The 23,519-nt window shown below is 40.0% G+C and overlaps 1 protein-coding gene across 2 annotated transcripts; it reads left to right on the forward strand.

Moving 5' to 3' along the window:
- The first annotated feature begins 5,774 nt into the window (after positions 1-5,774).
- On the forward strand, positions 5,775-22,111 carry KIAA0408. 2 transcript variants are annotated; one of them, XM_080929539.1, is made up of 6 exons: positions 5,775-5,935; positions 11,704-11,956; positions 12,918-13,262; positions 13,849-13,928; positions 16,157-17,306; positions 18,993-22,111. In XM_080929539.1, the coding sequence occupies exons 2-6, from the start codon at positions 11,783-11,785 to the stop codon at positions 19,164-19,166; spliced, it is 1,923 nt and encodes a 640-aa protein (XP_080785665.1). In that variant the 5' UTR covers positions 5,775-5,935; positions 11,704-11,782; the 3' UTR covers positions 19,167-22,111. The 2 variants fall into 2 exon arrangements, with proteins under 2 accessions (XP_080785665.1, XP_080785666.1); XM_080929540.1 differs by having other exon boundaries at positions 11,718-11,956.
- The last annotated feature ends 1,408 nt before the right edge of the window (positions 22,112-23,519 follow it).

Consider the following 23,519-nt stretch of genomic DNA (forward strand, 5'->3'; position numbering starts at 1 on the left):
ATGGCCTCAGAATCTAGTCCCCAGCCCTGCTTCTTCCTTTCCAGTCCTTGCTCCTTTCTCACCCATGACATAGAAAAGAAACAGCTAACTGCCCTACACCCCCAGCTTGTTCCTTTCCGTCTTTTCTATATGGTGGCGATTCTCCTTTCCTGTGCAGCTTGTGAAGATCCAGCAATTGGCTTCTTATATCACTGCCATTGTAGCAGACAAATTTGGAGACATAATGCCATTGCGGGTGCATAGCCAGACTGGGCTTCAGAACTTACTAGCAGAAAGAAATGACTCAGGTTTGCCCTCTAGTGGCAAACACTAAATACACACCCCCTAGCCGACTCCCCTGTTATTTTGATTTTTTAGTCATTGTCAACAGGTCATGAATCTGTAAATTACAGAGTTAGATGCTAAACACGAGTTTGAGAGCTTAAAGGCATGTCTTTTTTAAATTTTAAATAACATAACATTTCTCAAAGTCATTGTTATTTTACTCTGAATTTGGACTTGAATTTAAAATAAAATTTGATAGTTCAAAAAGCGTTTCTTTGGACTATTTCTTACATTTGGAAGTGCCTGTATATAAGCCCAATGATGGATCTACTTGACTAAAATATCTACTGGCATGGCCCCAGACCTCAGAATAGAAGAATTCCAGCATCCCACGAGTCTCAGGAAAAACACCCAACATAGTGCACTAGCTGAAATGTAATAATCTAAGTATGTAACTTCTAAGGAAACATGTTCTTCGTGTAACCACCCCAGCTTTTACCCAGAATCAGAGTCTTATATGCATCAATGTTGTTTTTATTCTCTTAACACACTCAAAGCTCTGCTCTTCTAGGTGCCGAGAGCATAAGACCACATTTGATGGGGGAGGGGCACACTGGACGAATTGATTGAAATAGTTCAAAGTACTGGAGCAACCCAGTTCTCACATGTGTCTCAGTGTGAGCCTCTGAGCAGCGTGAGCTACAGCTGCAACACTGGACCAAATCCCAGTGTTACAGGAGACTTGAGGAGTTGTGCTGCAGGACCCGTTTCTCCCCTTCCTCGCAGTAGCTTTTGAATACATGACTTTGTCTTATTCTTCAGATCTCCCTGAGTCTGACCTGGGATGTAGTTGCTGCTCATCGATGTTTTATAAGTGAAATATTAACTGAAATACCTCAGATCTTTCTTCCTTAAAAATTGGAGATACAAACTCAAATAGAGGATCAGGGATTGGAGAAACGATCATTCAGAGGCTGCCTCATCTTGGGATCCACCCCATATGTAGCCACCAAACCCGGGCTCTATTGCTGATGCCAAGTAGTGCTTACTGACAGGAGCCTGATATGGATGCCTCCTCAGAGGCTCTGACAGAGTCATACAGATACAGATGAGGATGCTTGCAGCTAACTATCAGACTGAACAGAGGGACCCCAATAAAAGAGCTAGAGAAAGAGCTGAAGGAGCTAGCGGAAAGAGTTTGCAACCCCATGGGAAGAACAACCTTATCAACCAACCAAACCCTCCAGAACTCCCAGGGACTAAAACACCAACCACTGAGCACACATGGAGAGACCCATGGCTCCAGGTGCATATGCAGCAGAGGACAGCATTGTATGGCATCAATGGGAGGAGAGGCCTTTGATCCAGTGAAGGTTTGTTTTCCCAGTGTAGGGGAATGCCAAGGCTCTGAGGTGGAGTGGGTGGTTGGGAAAGGGAGCACCTTCATGGAAGCAAGTGGAGGGGGAGGGGGAATGAGAGTGGGGGGAAAGAGGGTCACATTTGGAATGCAAATACAGAGAATATCCAATAAAATAATTAAAGATGGAGATACTTTAAGACTAAAGAGCTCAGCTGAACAAGGAAGATCGAATACCTTCAAGAAGCTATAGAAGGCAGACATTCTGGAGAAACAGTGGGCAGTGTTGGCACACCTTTAGTCCCAGAACTTGGCAGGCAGAGGCAGGCAGGTTCAGGACCAGCCTGGGCTACATAGTGAGTTCCAGAATGGTCAGGGCTTCACAAAGAAACTATTAAAAAAAAAACCCAAACCAAACAAAACAAAAACAGCAACATCAAAAAGTTGTGAGTGGTAGGAATGACTACCTAAAACACATTGCTTCTACTATACTTTAGCAGGAAAAAAAATGAGCCCCTTTTGTTCTCCAACTTTATTCTGTGATTTTGGGTCATTTTTATAGAAACCAGGAACACACTGTAAATATTATTAAATGGTAAAGAAGGAAGGAAAAACAACTGTACAGATATTCCCCAGTCTTACGTTCCTCAGAGTAGAGGTCAGAGTGCAGCCCTGAGGCGTCGCCCTCACATAGCCTATGTCGGCACAGCGAACCTCGTCTCTGTGCCTGTGCGGTGCAGCTTCAAGTTCTAACTGCCTCCCATCCTTCCCCGGAAGAGCCAGGCTCACAGATGCACCACCTCCTTCAGCTTTGTACATTGCTTTCGGGGATTGAGGCAGGGCCATTAAGCTTATATGACTAATACTTTTACCCACTGAGCCATCTCCCCAGGCTCCAAGTCTCTTTACCGTATTAGCAAAATAAATTCTTAGCCATATGGCATGTATGGTGTACTTGACAGAGAGACTATCCCTTCCCTTGATTTAACACAGAATTTCACAAAGCCAGAAGCCAGCATCTTATTCTCCGGTCACAGTCAACATCCTTATCCCCCATCTTGATTCTTGTCTCTTGACTTGGTTGGAATTTTAAATTTCATGGGGCTGCACTGGGAGAGAGAGCCAGGATTCTATTCTTGGCGATACTAGTGACCTTGAGCAGATGATCTCATGACAGGGTCTCCGCCTTTACTGTAAACTGAGAAGGTTCGCTACATGACCTCAGAGGCTCCTTTCGGCTCTAGATTTGGCAACTCTGGAAACACCTGCCCGTGCCATTTATGTGTTCTGCATCTTTCTTTTGCTTTTCCAAAACGTTCTAGCTTGTGCCCAGTGTGACCATTAGCACAAATGTTTTAAAACCCTTTCCTGTTTATAATTTGCTGTATTACTTCTTAATAGCAGCTGATTGTTAAATACTGTGTATATTCGGTCACACTTTGGATTAGCAGGCAGGCAGCTGTGGGTGTGAAATCTTTCTAAAATGGAGAGCAATAGTTTGGGTGTGTTTCTTGTTTTGAGAAGAAATCCAGTGTTCAAATGGCTTACAAGTCTAATGTATTACACAGTAGATGGCACGTTCTCTATAACATTGTTGTTATTCTAACACCTGCCTTAAAACATCAAAACATTTAGTGAGCAAAAGTATCCCTGTTACTGTGGGACTCCATATACTATCATTAGGGTTTTCTCAGTTCGCTACCTTCTGCACGTGCGGTAGCCGATCTCCTTACAATGCAGTGTTCGGAAGCTCCCAAAGGTGTTGTCTTTGTATCCTATCAGTTAGTTGGTGTGCCCATGCCAGAGACAGAGAAAGACAAAGAGAGACACAGAGACAGAGAGACAGAGGCAGAGATCAAGAGAGTATGTATGTATGTATATTTATGAAATTATTTAGTAGAAAGGGATAGAAGACATTCACATTGGTATTAAATTTAAAGTGACTCATTGGTAAAAATCTACCTACAATACAAGAAGCTAATTAAAAGGAACTGTAGTTTTTTTTTTTTTTTTTTTTTTTTTATTGGCACAGGAAAGGGGGCCTTGGAATAGCTGAGGGGAAGACCTGAGTCCATACATGACTTCTGAAAGTCAGCCAGATGTTCTTTGACTTTCCGATAGAATTTTGGAAGGGCCTTTTTTTTCTCTTTCTTCTCTTTGGTTCTTGCTTATGGGTTTATGTCTGTTTGTTTGGAGAACAAGACCTCATGGAGCGTAGGCTGGCCTTGAACGTTATCTGAGATTAGCCTTAAGTTGCTGGTCCTCCTGCCTTTACCTCTCAGGTTCTGGCACTCCAGGCTTATGCCAACACAAAGATGCAAAGCCCAACCTGCGTAATGGGGAACACATAGAAGCTCGATGATTTGGAATGAAGAGTTCACAGGAGCAGCATTTGGTAGCTCCAGCTGATAGTTCTGAGCAAAGTTTCTTCTTTACCCCTGTTTGCATTAGCACCAAGACAAGGAGGAGGAGCCAACTGTGACTGTCTGTCATTCCCTTATCTGTTTGCCTTATGAAGTAAATACATCTAATTGTTTAAGGAAGAAACAGAGGCCATAGGCTCACACAGTTAAATGGTGGGGGGTGAGGGAACAGAAGAATTGAACCCTAGGTTCCTGTGACAAAATTCCAGTGTCCCCCAACTGGCTCCAAGTCTCTCTCTCCCTCTTAGAAGCCTTACTGTGGGCTTTGTCAAAGATGGTTTAGCCCTCTAAGCCATATAAGTTAGATCAGGTTAATAACAGCTGTAGAGACAGTTGCTAAGGGAGCAACCTAACAGGAAGCTCCATCCTGGGCACAGAGCAGCTCAAAGCTGCTTGACTGAGTCCCCAGTGTTCCTGCTGTAGCTCTGATGGTTATTGCAGCCGTTGGAATTATGGAGCCTCGCTCTTTAAACACAGGGAGGCATTTCTTTCCGTTATGCTGCACTTATAATGATGCCCTTCTATGGAAGTAAAGAAGCTGAACTTGGTGGCTCACAACCGTAAGTCAAGGGCTTGGAAAGGCTGAAGCACCATTGTGCTAAGTTGAGACCAGTCTGCGATGCAATAGTGAGTTTCAGGCTAGCCTGTTTGGCAGAGAAAGACTTTATATGCTAATTAGTCGGTTGATTAAATTAAATAAATATATTTCTACTAAGACCGGTTCACCATTATTAAGCAAGTTAGCTACATATGAAATGGTGCCTGGAGGTAGGCAAAAAAAAAAAAAAACAAAAACAAAAACAAAAAAAAAACAAAAACAAAAACAAAAAAAAAACCCCAAAAAAACAAAACAACAACAACAAAAACAAACATAAAAAAACAAAAAAAACAAACAAAAAACCAACAAAATGATGGCATGCTTCAAATAACATATTGTACAGGTGGGAAAGTTCACCATGTAGATAAGCGCATATTACTTAAAATTCAGTGTAGCTTATTTGCTATATTAACCCTAGAGACTTTATTGACTGAAGTTAACCATCAGATCCCTGTATACATAAGGCCAAATATAGTCTCTGTCTCTCTCTAGTACACACACACACACACACAGAGGCACACACACTCGCACACACATATACACACACACACACACACACTGTTCTTTATATATGTTCCATTTCTCTTTTACATAAAGCCATACATTCAATATGTTCCAACATACATTTTTACTTTTTGACTCTTGCTTGCTGGTGTGTGTGTGTGTGTGTGTGTGTGTGTGTGTGTGTGTGTGTGTGTATTTCCTATTTTTTCTCACTCTGCGTGATTGATGCATTTTTACACTTCACCCCTGGCCAGACTTACAAAGGCACTGAAACTGTGTGTCACTGAGGGGAGGGAGGGAAAGAGAAGAGATGGAGGAAGAGGATAGTTTTTGCTCCTGAACATGAGGCTACTTTCCAAATAAAAGAAACCTAAATATGGCCATTGTCATTGTGTGCAGCAAACAAGCAGATTTCTCTTAGCAAGTTTGAAAATGCTGGGCTTTATTATAAAAGCTAAAAATGTCCTGGACCTGGAGTTGTTTACCCGGAGGGAGAACTGCTCTAAAGTTACAGAGCTCTGGTTGGAAGCAGAGGCCTTAAGGCCGCCTCCAAGTCCCTGACGTCACAGTAGCCCAGCTGCTGTTGTGAGACTGAGCTGAGTAGCCCTCTGAGGGGGCAACTTGCAAAGGGGTTTGTCAGGACTGCAGAGGGAAATGGGTGGACCTTGTTTAATAACAGAATCGCCGTGCCTGTTCTTTAAGATAGCCAGCTCTCTGCCTCCCCTCTTCCATTGCTAGACTGGCCACACACAGCCTGCCTGCAGCAGGACGACCCCCAAGTGCAAGAAGGTATGTTTCTTCCTGGGACACTCAGAGCAGACAGGCTAGGGCAGGGTGCAGATGGGTTGCTTCTGCATCTTAGAGTAAAGACAGCAGGAGTGAGCGGTGTCAGCATCTCCTGTGCTGACTGTGCTGGTGTCTGGGCCTCAGAGCAGAGGACAGGGTACATAATGGATTCAGCTGCTGGGGGTGGATTTCTAAAGCTTAGACAACAGCAGCATCCTTAACCCTCAGACTGTCCTCGCTCATTCTCAGTAGTTCAGTGTGAGTTTCCATGAACTAGATTTTAGAGTGCAATCTGTGGTATGAGGAAGTTATTTTTCATATCTGTGATGTAAAACTTTACAATCCATGAGTTCACTGTTATTTGAATTTTATAATTTTTCTTTTAAAAAATGTAGTTTTACTCAAGGCTACTACCATTGCACCACAGGAGAAGTATTTTTTTATAATGTGAGCTCAGAGGCACTGGTGTTTTCGAGAAATCACAGAAGCACCTTTGCTCTCAAGGTTATAATTACTTTTAGATCTTTGTTTCCCCCAAGCTTAAAAGTCATTTTTAATCAAAGCTTTACCCGTGTCTTCTTGGTTAAGGGAACTAAAATGGATGGGCCTGTAGCTTAAACTGAGACTATGAGTAAACAGTTGGAGAACCAAGGATCAAGACGGTGGCCCCGTGAGAGAACAAGACTGATTTCTTTGGGGTTCTTTGTGCTGTATTCCTTTGACCTTGCTAGAAAGGGGGGGGGGGGCAGGAACAGCAGTGAATGGTAACAGATTTTGTTTTTCATTTTAATCTTCCAATAAAATCAAGTGGGAGGTCTCTGGATAGATGCATTTGCTGATGATCAGTAGAGGAGAAATATGATTCTTTAACTGCCCAAAATGGTCTCAGTGGTGGATAATAACCTGGAAAGTGAGGGAAGGAATTTTGGAGACTAGTGACACAGTACTCTGATGTATAGGCATGGGGCTTCCTAACCCACAAAGTTCACCGGGAGCAACTTATTGTCAGGACAAATGATTCCTTCTAGGAATCGTGAGGTTGGCAGTTTTGCTGTCTCTGACATTCCTTCTGGAGTCTGCAAGTGTGTAAAGGACCTAAAATATAAGAAATGTAATGTGCTCAGAAAGAATAATGGAAGGAAACAATGGGCACAAAGCAAGTACTCCCAGCGGAGTTCTCCAAAGACAGAAGTCGAGGGAGGACCAGCCCTCCCGACTCTGTTCAGTTAGCATCGCTAAAATCCGGTGTCAGCAGGCAAGATGGAGTTTGAAATGGTCATATCTGTGATGGAGAAAGCACCGGGCGTGCCTCGGGTGAGCATGGCCTAACTGAGGTAGATTTAGGGGCAGAAACTGCAGCAGTAGATCCTCTGTTCATCACATTGGTTTCTTTTCTTTTCCAACCCAGAAGTTGTTTGCAATTCAAGTTTGCATTTTATCATGTGCACTGTGTGAGACGCACTTGCTGTTCTTAGATTGTGTCCCCTGGCAGGACTGAACCGTCAGCTAAACCGTCTTTGCTTCCATTACAGCACGTGCATAACCCACTCTCAGCCCTTTACCATCCTGGCTTCTGGCTTTGGGGAGAAGTAGATCTAAAGGAAGTGTGAAATGCAGATCTAAAGGAAGTGTGAAATGCTAGCTTAGTGTTGCTGGGGGCGGGGCATGTGTGTAACTAACAAATATGGCTTCCTCTCTCCGTATTTCCTCTAATAAACGTCTATTCTGAATGAAACTGGGGAATGCTGCATTGAGACAGGAAGGAACTTTAGGGAAGGGGATGTGGGGTGTAGAAATCCTTTCTTCTCCCCCACAGAGATGCCAGAATCTGTGGGAGGGAAAGACGGACAGCTAAGAACAAGGACAGCTTTTATACTGGCTTCAGTGGAGAGCTCTAAAACCAGGCTTTTGAATGGCTGGTCCACTTGGCCTTGAAACATCACGGAACATTCTGTTCCCATAAAATTGATCATTTAACCTGACATTCTAAAGACTCAATTTAGAACAATAACAAAAAGCAGTTTTAAATATTCATCCAACTTTTTACTAGGAACAAATCGCTTTACACTAGACCTAACTTGGCATATATCTTTAAGAAAATTGAAAAATACCAAGGCAAGACAGTCAAAGGAAACAGAAGTTAACCCATTGAGATTTGCTTTCAGCGAGGTAAAGTTTGAAAAAGTCAGTTTTATTTTAGAAAACAGTGGTTTACATAGAGTGAAGGAAAGGATGAAGGGAAAGAGGGAAGATGACAGGCAAGGGGGACAAGTCAGCACTTAGCAAGAATTTGCAGTCCTGGAGAGATGGTTCAGTGGTTAAGAGCACTGGCTTCTGAGTTCAATTTCCTGTAACTACATGGTGGCTCACAACCATCTATAATGTGATCTGCATATAATGCCCTCTTCTGGAATGCAGGTGTACATGCAGATAGAACACTCATACATAACATAAATCTTTAAAACAAATCCGTACGCAGCAGTGTTAGATTCTTGTTATGCATCCTCCCACTTGCTAATCCTTCAGAATGCATTTAAGTGCTCTCCCTGCATGCTTTGTGTACAGAGGACATTTAAGTGTATGTCGATGACAAGGCTGAGATCCTTCCAAAGCTAAGGAAATGCCCTTCCAAAAACACTGCCAGAGAAACAGCTGTAAATAAACTTCCAGAAAGCCTCCCTTCTTGTTTGCAACGGCTATGGTTGGTTTTCAATCACAGCCATTACCGTTCGGGGACTAGGTTTTACTCTGGCCCTGGCAAGAGTAATCTGCGTATAGATCAGCCCTACAACAGTGATGAGTTTGACTCTGCAGATAATAAGCTTCAGACCCTCATGCCTGTTTCCTGGGTGGACATATTTGCTGTTACTACTGACAACACTGATGTAAAATCTTCATGGATGATTTTATTGCAGATAAAAACAGGAAGGCTTAACCACTATAAACTCTGAGGTGTGAATGGTCCAAGAAGAGTTAGGAATGAATACAAGAACCAAACAAAAGTACTCGTGAGCCCACCAGTTGCGGTGGCTGTAGTAAACCCTTGTGAGGACGATACTGCACAAGGGCACTGTTCTAACCCTGGACAAAGCGTGGGGCGCTATAAAGCCTCTTTTCTACCCTGTCATTACTCCACTCCTGTCTTGACAATGTCTTTGGATAAATTTGTAGTTGCCTCGTGATGTCTACAGGTCTCTGCTTTTCCTAAGAAGCCCCAGAAACAATTCCTCCTGGCCCGTGAGTTGCTTTCTATATAGACAAGTTTTTAAGCAGTCTTCCATTTTCAACACAACCCTAGTCTGTGTTTCCTAAAGTATCACTAGATTAGTAAAGCTTATGTGAGGAAAACAAAAGCCCAGATTCGGTAGTTCTTCAGTCTCTTCCTTTGTTAGATTTCCGTGGTCTGGCTTATAAGTAGGGTGCGTAGCAAAAGAAAGCCAAGGTAAGAAGGAAACAAATGAAAATGAGGCTAAGCAGCACATTTGTAACCACACTGGAAATTGTTTCCTGTTCTTGATTGAATTATTGATGATACCGTGAATGACAAGGAAAAACATAACACTATCAAAGGGCCGCTGGCAAATGGTTTTTGGGAAACGTCAGTAAGGATTTTTTCTTTTTAAATTAAGTGCCGGGTTTTAATTCCTTAAGTCTAAAATAATTCATTCATATCTCGACTGGAGAAGCCTGACAAAAAAATGAAGTTGTCTTTCATAGTCCTCTAATACGCAAAATATAAAATATGCATCTATCGGCTGCGAAGGCAAAGTAGCTCTTACTTCGTAATCGTGCAGACTTAATTCTGCCAGAAACAGCACACACTGACTATTGGCAGATCCGTGCATAAGTAACAGGAAGGTTGTGGTCTTCTGAACATATGTTAATTAGTAATTCTGCTAATTGATTGGTGAATGATAATTAATAAGCTGAACAATCAGGGTTTAGGTGTTTTGTTTTCTTCTCTTTTGAGAAAGAGAGAGAGAGAGAGAGAGAGAGAGAGAGAGAGAGAGAGAGGGAGTGTGTGTGTGTGTGAGTGTGTGTGTTACTGTGTGTGTGTGTGAGTGTATGTGTGTGAGTGTGTGTGTGTGTGAGTGTGTGTCTGTGAATGTGTGAGTGTGTGTGAGTGTGTGTGTGTGAGTGTGTGTGTGTGTGTTCTGTGAGTGTGTGAGTGTGTGTGTGTTGTTTATGGGGGTGGGGAAGATCAGCCCAGGGCCTAGATAAGTTAAGCAGGTGCTCCTACTAAATTACATATAACACTATGTTTCTTATTGGCATAATTGTCTTAAATAAAATTATTCATTTATAAATATGTTTTTTTTGTTCAGTACAAAGGCACATGATTTTATTAATAAAAACCTTTTTCAGACAAAGCAAAAGTTTTAAAGTCCAAATTGTAAGATTTTTAATTTCTCATACAGTCTAAAGTCTATAGTAAGTCTACAGATATTCTCGTTTTAGTGTAAATAAGATACTAAAGCCTATAGGAGAATTATATATCCAGTCTTTCAAAGTTTATTTTTAACTATGTGCATATGTGTGTGTGGTGGGGATGGAGGTATGAGCATGTGTGAGTGTGGGTGCCCACAGACTTCAGAAAAAGCTGTTGGATTCCTTGGAGCTGGAGTCACAGATGGTTTTAAGTCACCCGAGACGGAGGCTGAGATCCAGACTTCAGTCCTCCGTAAAAACAGTGTGCAATCTTAAGGTCTGAGCCATCTCTCTGGCCCCCATAGCTGTTATTTTAAATTGTCTCTTCAAACCCTAAATATCCATATGCTGAATGTTAGAAATTAAATTGTTTTTTGTCACTACTTAGTGTAACATAAGCAGTTCCTGGGCTGGAGAGATGGCTCAGTGGTTAAGCACACTGACTGCTGTTCCAAAGGTTCTCAGTTCAATTCTCAGCAACCATATGGTGGCTCACAACCATCTGTAATGGGATCAGATGTCCTCTTCTGGTGTGTCTGAAGGCAGGGCAGTGTACTCACATACCTGAAATTAATAAATCTTTAAAATTACAATGTTGTCCTATCACTTTAAAAAAAGGGAAGTGGTTTTCCATAGTTAGTGTTCTATATTTCCTATAGCTATGTTTCAGACATAAATAGTCCCAGTGACAGAGAAGAGGTCGCGAATACGTTTTAACACATGATAAAATTCTCATGGAACAATAGTGATGCTTTAGATTTTATTTGAGGAAGTAAAATAATGAGCTTTTCATTTTGAGATTAGGCTAGTTTCTTGCTGAGACGTGACCGCCTGCTTTGGGTGCTGGTACTTTCTTCACACATGACATAGGTTGGTCTCTGAACACATAACTCAGACAGTTGTCCTGAACTGGCTCACAGTCTTAGGTCATGGGTGTATGTAACTAACTTGTGCTGCCACATAAAGAGTTAATTCCATTTTAACACAGTCGGCCCACCTAGGCAGATGCAGCCATGCAATTGTATTTCATACTCAAACTTGTGAATGTTTACGAAGAAAGTCTGTTTTTAGATTAGGTAGTTAATTAGGTAAGGAAATATTTATATCAAACTTGTGCACTCGGCCAGCTTGTCCACCATCATTTTCCTGTTCGTCTTGAAAGAGAGGAAAAGGTCTTAGGACAATACCACTCTTATTGACTTTAATTTTTATAAAAAATGTTTGATAAGCAGATTTTCGTTATATTTTCCCTTCCTTTTGTTTAGTTTTCTATAGTTTAATGATGCCATTGACTTTAGACAAAAATGCTATGTTGAGAGAAAGTCTTGTTATGTTTGTCTCAGGCTTTATTTTAAAGGCAAGTGAGACCACTTCAAATCAAACAGCTTAACACTTCCAAGAATCAGCTAAGAGAAGGCAGAGATGAGCAGAAATCCTTGGGCTGACACTCACACAGTTGCCACGGACCTGCATGGGCAGTGGGAGGCCATGAAGGCCAGTGAGCACACGGAGAAGATGGAGCTACTGGACCAGTTCGACAGTGAAAGAAAAGAGTGGGAGAGCCAGTGGAAGATCATGCAGAGGAAGATGGAGGAGGTGAGGCTCCGTTTACTTAGACATACTGTAGATCCCAGCGGGAAATGAATCCTGCTACATTCATTTATATTGGGAACTACTCTCATGTTTCTCCTTCCATCAAAGAAACAGACGTCTAGTCTTGTGATATTTACTAGAACAAAACTGGCTCAATTCCACCCAGTGGCATCTCTGTGACCACATTTATTTTATAGTCTTGCATGGACATGAAGACTTGGTCATGTTACTCTGCAGTGTATCAATTTCTTTTTCTCTGAATTCAGAGGCATGGTACCAAAAGTAATGTACACATTCTATATAAGTGTACATTAGACACTAGAACCTAGGACATAATTTGTGGGACAAATACTACTATATACTATATACTATATACTATATACTATATACTATATACTATATACTATATACTATATACTATATACTATATACTATATACTATATACTATATACTATATACTATATACTATATACTATATTATATAATACATAATACATAATACATAATACAACTAATATATAATATATATAATATATAAGTATATATAACTTAGCACTAGAATAGAGATTGTTCCTGAGATGGTATCTAAGTCATGTATACCAAAGGATGTCAAGTAACTCATATTTGTGCCATATGCCAAATAGAAAGTGGCAGCTGCCACCAGACTTACTCTGGCAGGGGTCCTCAGTGTTAGCACACTTACTAGGAAATGGGTTTTTAAAGAGACATGTTCTGGCTCTCATCTACTCAGTGATTTTATTCTTAATCATCTCCTAGTCATCCATACTTTGTTCTGAAATATTTCTTCCTACATATGTTTTGGTATGGATTCCGCCTTTCCCCATCTGAAAGTGAATTTGTTCTAGGCTGCCCAGGGCTACAAGGTGAAAGTGCCTTTAGAAGGATATATTTATTGGTCAGGTAAATTAGGGAAAATATACTTCTAATTTCTTATTCTTACAGCTTTGCCAGGAAGTAAGGCTGCGGAGGAAAATGAACATGAAGGAACATTCTAAGGTCATTGATCTTTGTCACGATCAAGACAAAATGGAATTTCCTCCAAATCACTTCAGCTCAAAGCAATGTGAATTCCGAGTGCTGAATCACCAAGATGATCCAGAAAAGAAAAAGAAAACAGAAAGGGATTTCCTTGGGGAAGAAAGTCAAATGTATCCAGAACACAACACACACAGAGAAACCAAAGTGGGGTTCCGGAATCCTTTGGCCACAGACAGGGAGGTATGTGAGGCCCAGGCTGGTGGCACAACCTCTGAGGAGAGTGAAGATTGTTCTGCCGCCCTTAACACAGTAAGTAAGATGGGCCAGCCAGGAGCTCTTTCTTTTTGTTTTTCCAACTTTATTTTAAAAAAATCAGAGATACATGTACATAATTTTAAAAAGCATTTTGGCATAACACTATATGAATATATTTTTGTCAGTACTTGTTTTTTTTTTAAAGGTTTGATAGTATACATTGAAATCTTACTAGTTACCATAAGCATAAAGTACATGTAAAACAAAACATAACATGGAAATAGTTAAAGTTTTCTTGGTGTGTATAGATTAGACATAATGATTTTTAAATACCAAAAATTGCCACAAGGCTACATTCTTAGCTCTTGAGTTATTAATTATTTAAGGTCTAGGTATACTCCACTCTGAGAGGGTGCTATACACTTTTTTTTTTCTAAGAAGGACCGAGGCTTCCACTTTTTGGCCCTTCTTTTTTTTTTTGAGCTTCGTATGGTCTGTGAGTTGTTTCTTGGGTATTCAGAGCTTTCTGGGGCTAGTATCCAATTATCAGTGACTGTCTATTATGTCTGTTCTTTTTCTAAGAAGCCTTTACTCCTCAGCATGCTAACAGCAGGTCTCTTTTATGTGCTATGGTTTGTAGGCTCTTGAAGAACTTGCAAAAGTTAGTGAAGAATTGTGCACCTTTCAAGAGGAAATCCGAAAGCGTGTTAACCACAGAAGGTAGGTTGACACATGTGATCACTGCAGACAGGAGAATTGAAAAGAATTCTGTGTGTTGTCTATGAATCTACACTGATTCATCATGTATATCTTAGCTCATGATCCTTAAAAGTAGTCTTCCAGTATATTTCATAACTTAAGTATTAGGAATATGTACTGTTCTCTTTCACACAAAACGACTACATGTCTACTCAAGTTCTTTCTCCATCTGAGTTTTTGACCAGAAGAAGAATTTACAAAATCTACAAACCCAGTTAAATTGGCTTTTAAACTGTGACAGCATTAACAACATGGTATCTGAATAATGTAAGATGTTCTATTCAAACATTTTATGGCTTGGTCATTTATTTTCAACAGTGATGTGTAGAGAACAGAAGTAAATGTACCTTTCAAAGTAACACATTATATATCTACAGGGCACAAACTCTTGTTTTGGATCGGAATTACTATGTAAACTCAAGACTACATTTCAGCTAAGTTAAAAACCAACAATTTAGAATTCTGTGAATAGTTAATATGGGTTATTCTTTATCAATATTTAGCTCATTAGGAAATCTGATATTATGGGAGGAGATGCTGTTGGTCCTGCCGAGGCTTGATGCTGCAGTGTAGGGGAATGTCGGGGTGGGGAGGTGGGAGGCGGTGGGTGGGTGAACACACTCATAGAAGCAGGGAAAGGGGTAATGGGATAGAGGATAAGGAGGGGAATCAGAAAGGGGATAAATTATATTTAATAAAATCAGAAAAAAATCAATACTACTCAGAATGCAAAAAAAGAAAGAGAGAGAGAGAGAGAGAGAGAGAGAGAGAGAGAGAGAGAGAGAGAGAGAGAGAGAGACGGGGGGGAAGTAGGGAGGGAGGGAGGGAGGGAGGGAGGAAGGAAAGGAAAGGAAAGGAAGGAAGGAAGGAAGGAATTTGATATTCTCTTAGAATAGTACAGCAATGAGATTCATTCTTATTATTTAGCTTTTGGGAAATTGAAAATTTCTGTGCTGACTTGCAACAGAGTTTGTTAGCCACTGTACGCTGCCCTTTCTCTGCCCATTGAGCTACCCTGCTGTCATTTGTTGGGACGTGCTTAGTTTACGTCACTGTAAGTTGTCATAGAAGCTTTTTCTAAGTGTGACTTACTTTATTAAGTGATTTTATCACTTGTTAGTTCACGTCGTTGCTCTATTCGTGTTCTGTGCAGAAACTCATTACTTTCCATTGACAGATCACATACAGTACAAAGCCTCACGGTGATAACAGAGCAGGAGCAGGAAGGTGGGGGAGATGGAGCGGGGGCTTGAGGGAAGATCACAGCATATGGGCAGAATTTATTGTATGGAATTCTCAGGAATTCTCAAAAAGAACCCATACACATTTAAACAGGACACTTTCCCTGTCATCCCCCGGCCTCCAGAAAGCTCTTCAAAGCCTCAGATGTGGTTCCGAGATCGTTGCAAGATTTGCCGTGCTCAAGGCTCTCTGTGTCATCAATTACTTTAAGTCCAGCCGGGTATTCTTTCTTTGCTCAGGGGGCACACTCCGTCGGAGCCTATTTCTTTGATTAATAAAATGTAATCTTATGTTCCTTTCAAGTTGGAACGACGCACTCCATTTGGAGCTAGAGCTCATGATGCTTCATTCAGAACAACCCCATTCTCCGTGCTGTTTAAAACGCTAGGAGAAAAGGCTGAAGAGGAATTATGAGTAAGGGATAGAAACTGCATAGGAAAAGAGGAAGAAAATATGTGACAGTAGAAGAACTTTAGAAATGAGAACGTCAAGAGCAGAAACTGAAGAGACTACATTGTCTACTTTGAGTCTAGCATACGTTTCAGATTATAGGGAAAATGAAAGGGAACACTGAATAAAATTTGGGATAGACTCATAAAGGTAACACTAACAACATTACCCTACAATAAAGGGGATTTGCAACAAGTAGATTTAGAATATATGTGTGTATTTGTATATATGTGTGTGTATGTGTGTAACATTATATATATATATTCATATCACTTATATATCATATTATTCATATATTGCAATACTTATATATCACATTATTTATATATGTGCACATACACTATATCTATTCATACATATTTATAGATTATATAAACATTTGATCAAAGTGTGACTCTTTTCTATAGCAGAAATGCATTTTTTTTAAACTATGGCTTTTCAAAGTGCACTTTGAAAAGGTAATTGTCACCAATATATCATGATTTGTAATTGCTTAGGATGAAATCAGATCCTGTTCTCCAGGAAATGCCAAATGCAATCCATGTGCCTCCTGAGGACCACTTGACCAGCAATGACCAGGGTAGTCTTCCAACCAATTTGGAGAAAGAAAAGCAGAGCAAGAATCTGAGCTGTGTCAATGGGCTCCAGAACCACCCCATGGGCAACTCTGGAATTGGTACAACTGGTTTACAAAGAAGCCAAATACCACCAACTCCCCCTCCAAGAAGTACCTCTCGAAATCTCCCCAGGTCATATTCTGAACTAGCCCAAGAAAGACTGAAGGAAAGTTTATACCAAGGATGGGAGGTCCATGAGAAGAAAACAAATAGCAATCCTCATCTCCTCTTGAGACAGTCCCCATTGTTTCCACAAGAAGGCAAGAGTTTGAAAGATAGTACCACGTTTTCCTCTTGGACACCAGAAGTCAAAATAGATAGAAAGTCTTCAGGTAGCAAAGACATTGGACTTAATTTGTGGTCATGTGACACTGTATTGGGTACAAAAGAGAGCCCTTCCAGGCCATCTCAAAAAACTTGTTTTACCCCCAGTGGAGCAGAGTTTGAAAAGGTGATTCCAGATAAGCCTACAAAATTGCGTCTTGATCTTCATGTGAAAAGTGACTTTCTTCCCTCAGTGACAGAGAGAGACCCACTTAGAAGCTACAACTGCAATTTTGAACCAACTCCAAGGAATGAAAAACTGGCTGCAAAGATCGATGAGTTTAACAGAACTGTTTTTAGAACCGACAGAAGTTGTCAAGCAGTACGGGGGAATGAGAGCGATACTAAATCAACTGACAATCTCTGTACCTGTGATATCTCTACTGCTCACAGAGGGATCAGTGTTCTGAAAGCTAGTGGTGATGTGCCCGTGCCCTTGGAAAACGTGTTCAGTGGTCCCACAAGAGTATGTGCACCAGGCATGAGCAGACAAACGCAGACAGGTGAGAACCCCAGCAGCTATCAGCTTATGTTCCATGAGCATGACTGGAGACCAAACAATTTTTCTAGCCGGCCAAGGTCAGCTGATCCCAAATCAAATTATGGTGTTGTGGAAAAGATGCTGAAAACCTACGAGACAGAAACAAGATCTGCACTGCAAAACTCAAACTGCTTCCAGGATAACTGGACCAAATGTGGCTCTGACGTAAGTGGTTGCATTATAGTGAGTCAATGTTTAGAATGCATCAAATGGAACATTTGCTTTACACAGGAATCAGCAAGTGGATCAAGGAGTAGATTCAAATAAGATTACAGAGTTGAGAAAGCAAGGACTACATTCATCTTTAGCAATAGCTCTGAAATCAGTTCAGTACCTTAATCATGTAAGTAGGATGTAGACATATTTTGTCATCTTTTGAACATCTTGGTCCTCTGTGAGCAAACAGCTTAATATGGGTTAAGGTTATGGCTTTTAAAACTTTAACTAGAAAAAAAACTTGGACTAGCACATTGTTTCTTTAAGTGAATAATAGTAGAGACACCTGTGGTGACCTGTACATTTAATTTCAACACTCAGTAGGCAGAAGCAGGTGGATCTCTCTGAAACTAGATTGATTTCCAAAATGGTTCCAGGCTATCTGGGACTATGTAGTGAGATCAAGTTTCAAAAATTATATATATATATATATATGTGTGTGTGTGTGTGTGTGTGTGTGTGTGTGTGTGTGTGCGTGCATGTGTGTGTATGTGTGTGTGTGTGTGTTTGTGTGTGTATTTATATATACATATATGAATATGAATAATTAACTCAAGATGTTTTCAAGGACTTGGGGAAGGTTGTTTTCTTTCTTTAAAAAATACAGAATACATATTTGTTGATTTACAGAGTTTTACTCTAACAGTTTATTATTTCTGTACAAACACAATACCTTCCACTTTCCCAGTTATGCCTCATTCAGACTTTCCCATTCCATGATCCATGTCCTCATAGGGTTGGTCATATGAGGGTGAGTAAAACAATAATTTAAAACAGTGTCCAGCAGAAGTCTTTGTTTGTGCCACTAAAAGACTGTCTACACAATGCAACTCATCGTACATAGTCTTTACATGGAAGTTAACAGGAGTGCGTTCTTCAATCAGCCTTTTTCCTTCTGTTTTTATCCACTCAAAACTGACAGTCTTCATTCATCGTAAAGGTCAACCAAGTTGTTACATACTCTGAACACTGATTCAAAATGCCCTTTAATGTGTGTAATTAAACAACATAACTCATAAGATGTTGTAGGGCATGGTATTATCATTAGCAAGCATTTGCAAATAATTTTTCCTGAACTAAGAATAAATGCTGAGTGTTTTCTTCTTTTCATTAATTGGGGATTTGCAAGGCATTATTTTGCTGTTGACCCTTAAAAACAAAAACAAAAGAAACAGTGAGTTAAATTTAAGTCTCCAAAGGGACAATAAAAAAAAATTGAGGGTATTAGCATCTGAGTGTGTCCTTGCTGCCTGTCTCAGAAGTAAGAATATTAGCTTTATTAGCAAGATCAGTTGGAGGAGCTGGAGAGATGGCTGTTCTTCCATCCCCAGCTACCACATGGTGTCTCACATGTGTCTGTAACTCTTCCAGCCAATCCATGTAGACCAGTCACATACGTGGTGCACATACATACATACATACAGGCAGTCTATCCATATATAGAAAATAAAAATAAATATATCTAAAAAAAGGTCTTGAAAGGAGGCTCATTGGGAAACCATAAGTATAAAATCTCATGAACACTTTTATTACGATGATGATGATGATGATGATGATGATGATGATGATCAAAAGGATATTTCCAGGATAAAGGTGGTATGTATTAAGAGATTACAGCCTTTATTTATGTTGTAGGAGTCCATAGCAGTGAAAGCCTCCAATGGAAAAGGATTTTCCCGACCTGCTAGACCAGCAAATCGCCGGCTCCCATCCAGATGGGCATCCAGATCACCCTCTGCACCCCTAGCCTTGAGGAGGACTGCCCACAGCTATAAAGTCTCTCTGCAAAAGGAAGCCCAGATGCTCTAGACCTCTAGCCTGGATTGCTGGATTCCCCAAGTTCTCACACCTTTTGCAAACTGGATATTCAGAATGTTTACAGACAGTCCTGTTCTCTTGTGTCTTCTAAGACCACTGGGATGAGCAATCTAAATCCTAACCCCCATCAGTCTTCAGTGTTTTTCATCCATGGGATAATTATCTTTTTGTACTTTACTTTCTTACATTAGATTTTTTTATTGCCATCCTCATTGACTTTCCAATGTGATTTAAGTTGACACAATGTACAATATTGTATATTCTAACTTTTCCTTGCAAATGCAGAAAATGAGGTTCTGTGCATGGTCATGTGTTTGTGGGTGCATGTATTGTCATAGGAAGTACTCTGGTATGTATTTAGGTAAAACTTTATGTGCTAGCGTTGACTTTGAAATTATAACATGTAGACCTATATATACTTTGTGTTTATTATTTAAAGTTTTGAAAATATACAATCCTGTTTATATTTTGCATACCTTTTAATAGGCACTCACCTAAGGCATTTGACGTTCACATACCACTTAGTGACTTCCTTGGCCATCAACTATATTGAAAAATAAGAATTATACACAAGCCTAACATTAACAGTTTTCCAGAAATCAATCTTAAATAGCATTTTAACCCATAGGAGGATAACAGATACTACTGGTTTCTTCTTAAATGAAAATGTCACAGGTCTAATATACCAGCCCTCTAAAGATGCCCACACATGCTTTTATATATTACTTGGTAGTCTCACGTGGCTTTAACTGTATACTTGACTCTCAGAGCCAGGATCATTAGGCTGCCTTAATAATGCCAAGACAAAGGAATGAACTTATTTTGCCATTTGCATTAACATACATCTCTTAGATGAGATAAAGAAATGAATCAAATCATACTAAACTTTCCTTTTTGTTAAAATATTCCTGAGTTTTAAGTTGTCTGCTTTATCTGGAATTCCTCTGTAGAGGTAAGTTGCTTGGGCTTTTTGTTTGTTTGTTGTTTTTTCCCCTTCTTTTTTTCATACAATTTCCCCAAAATTAGTAGATAAGACTGATTCACTTTTTTCTGTATAACAAGAATAATCAGGAACAAGGTTTTGTTAACAGCTCAATTTAATTGTATTTCTTACACTGTGTAAAAAGGCCTTAAACTAAATTGGGCATTGATAACATAAGAAAGGGTGATGTACATCAAGGGTGTAATTTGCTTACACCTGACACATAGAATCTATACTGAGACGTGGAATAGAAGAAATAGAAGAGCTAAGGTTAGAATCCTCCACGGATGATCTTAGAAACAACTTTGCTGTCCATTGTTCCTATTTTAAATCAACTATATTAGATGGTTTGTTAAATATTAATTCTACTTCATCCAAAACGATGTTAAGAAATTCCCTTTGCCAAACGAAATCAGTGGGCTTTCTGCTTATAATACCCATAGCAACTAAGAGAATTACACCCTATTACACCATTCTCTGACGTAAAGAAAATCACTTTTAATCACTGATTGCCTTAAAAGGCTTGAGACTGTAGCTCAGTGATGGTGAGATTTGTGGCTTACTGTGAGAAGGCTACTAGGGCTTAGGGGGTATTAGGTGTCTAGAATGTGAGTTTGGCACAGACCATGAAGGCTATAGATCCACTTCTCTCCATCTTGCGTCCTTCGGGGACCTGTTCTACCGCAGGAGAGTAGCCTAGATACCAGATGCTAGTTATAGCTCATTTTCCCAGCAGAGGAGAGGAAACACTGGAAAGGTGCTTCCTTGGGGGCATGAAGTGATATCCCAAGACTACTGCTGTGGCCACATCTGATTCTCTGTGCCCCAGATTCCCAGGCAGTCTGGGAATGATCTGTAACACGTCTGCATGTTCAAATCTGAATGGCGAGGTCTCCTTTCAAGTTGGGAAATCTTGATCTCATCCCCAAAATAATAAAGACTTCCAGCTGTGGAGACCTGAGATCCATAAGTCTTTAATAAAACAAAACAATGTAATATATTTGATGATCATACTGGCTTAGAAGCAGTGATGCTGAGTAGGCCTGGAGTGGGTTAGGACTTGGGTAGTGTCTTTGATCACTAATACTTACCTTTGTTATCAACAAACAGTTGCCTTGCAGACTTCAGAAGCTTAAGCCACCTTTTCTATTATCATTTGAATAGACCAATGGGATCATTTTAATACCATATATTAATGCAAATCATAGAATATTAGAACTGAGAAAAATTAGCATTTAGTCAGGCTCCTTGATTAGAAAACAGAACAAACTAAATTGATTAGCCTATCTTTTAAAGTAGTTTATAAATTTTATAGAAAAATTTACCAGAGAAGTAGAAGCTGTCACTAAAAATATTTTTTTGAATTGTTGTGATTTCTAACTGGTTCTTTTTCTATTCTGGGTAGACATTTTCTTCTCTGAAAACTTCATTATGCCATCATCCTTAGGTTTAAGGTATTTTTACTGTTTACAGGAATATTTCATTAGGAATATCTAGTAAGAGATGTTTTCCCTAGCAGGTTTTGAAAATAAAATAAAGGTCTTTTTTCACAGGGGATTATTGGGACTTTTAGCTGATCTCAGAACTGGAGTACTTGAATCTCTCTCTCTCTCTCTCTCTCTCTCTCTCTCTCTCTCTCTCTCTCCATTCCATCCTCCCTTTCCTCCCTCACCCTCTCCCCTTCTTGCTCCGTGTTTGCACTTTCATGTACATTATTAATATTTGCCTTATTTCCCCAAACCAAATAGAAAATACACGTGATAATTTGTGTCATTCAGCACTTCACACATCACCATGCCTTTCACCTGTCCCTCACAAGAAATGAAGAGAAGGTTTCATTATGCGGACCTTTCCCCAAAGTGTGATCTACTTTTATGTGAACAACTTAACAAGGCCACCACAAAGTCTTAAAGCAAAACAAAACATCCGATCCCCAAAAGAGTATCAAGTTCCATTAAAAGCATCTTTAAACTTAGTTACATTTTTCTGATAAAAAAATAATTATTTGAAGTCTTCAGCCATTGGAAGTGATTAAATAAAATGAGTTTGGAAACACTGTTGCAGACACAATAATGTCTTTTTTTCCCCTTCTTTCTGATACTGAATGCCAGTTGGGCCTTGAGTTCAAACCTAAATGCACCTATTGTTTAATTCAGCTGCCTCCTGAATAACACAGAGTTTAGGACAAACCTATTGATAGACACATCCAACCCCATATAGCTCTTTGTGCACATCCACTATTTCCATCTGAATGCTATTAAATCTGTGCCATTAGAATCGGCATGATGGACTTAAATTAGTTTTAGGTAGATAACAATTGTTTTGTATCATATTCTACTGCATGACATTTTATATGCTTTTCTTAAGTAGAATTTATAACTTAGTGACTTCTCTAAGAAAATGCAATTTTTTAAAAGGGAGGAGTATTATGAGACAAACAAAATACATGAATTGGAAAGTCATCCTTTGGAAAACATCAGAGGGATGCCTGCTCCTGAATCCTTTTTTCTTACCATAGGAATTTTTTATATCAGTAAAATAAATCATAAGACTTAAAATGGAGGTCATGTTGGGTGATCTCATGAATCTAACAAACTACAGTGGAGGACGTGTCAAGTTGGCGAAGAGTCAGGTTTGGAAGCATCTTCAAAATCTTTATCTTAGAGGATGTGAGCAGATAGGCCAGATGTACTACAAGGGGATTTGTTAGGTCATCTGACATGATGCATTCTGGGTAGTTCTACAGTGGCTGCCTACAAGCTGGAGAGCCTAAGAACCTGGTCACTGCTCAATCTGTGAGGCTGGACCCCTCTGCAGTCAAAATCTGGTACAGAAGGAGGATCCCTGCAAGGCACTGGTCTTCCGCTCACACTGGAAGGCTGAAGACACCGAGTGAGATGTAAGACAAAGACACCAGGAGAGACGAAAGCACACTCACAGTGGGAGCACACAAAGCAATAGCCTTTCCCTTAAACCCCAGAACCGGGGTACAATTAGGTACAGTTAGTAGGTGCCGCTTACTTGGAGGAAGTGAGTGTCTTTTCATTCATACAATTGGAAATTTCTCCCTTTCAGGAAACACCCTCAAAGATTTCCCCAGAGGCATCTTTCTTAGTTGACCCAAGATCTATTAACGTTGACAACCAGTATCCACCGTCATGATCCCTAACACCATCTTTCAGAGGTACAGAATCTCTGACAGCTACCCACAGCCCAGGAACAGAAGGCAACCCTCGATGTGACCATCCACAATCTGCTCCCTGTATAACTTGTTCCATGTGTGACTTAAAGTTTGCCAAACACTTTCTTGGTCTATGATTTGTTTCCTTCTTATAGCAAATTTCCGGACAGACCTTGCAATT

The sequence above is a fragment of the Micromys minutus genome, assembly GCF_963924665.1.
Source record: "Micromys minutus genome assembly, chromosome: 15".
Taxonomy (NCBI): Eukaryota; Metazoa; Chordata; class Mammalia; order Rodentia; family Muridae; genus Micromys; species Micromys minutus.

Coding starts and splice junctions, on each gene's coding strand:
- KIAA0408 (XM_080929539.1), top strand. CDS start 11,783: ATGAGCAGAAATCCTTGGGCTGACACTCACACAGTTGCCACGGACCTG. Junction 11,957..12,917: donor TGCAGAGGAAGATGGAGGAG/GTGAGGCTCCGT, acceptor TTATTCTTACAG/CTTTGCCAGGAAGTAAGGCT. Junction 13,263..13,848: donor GTTCTGCCGCCCTTAACACA/GTAAGTAAGATG, acceptor TATGGTTTGTAG/GCTCTTGAAGAACTTGCAAA.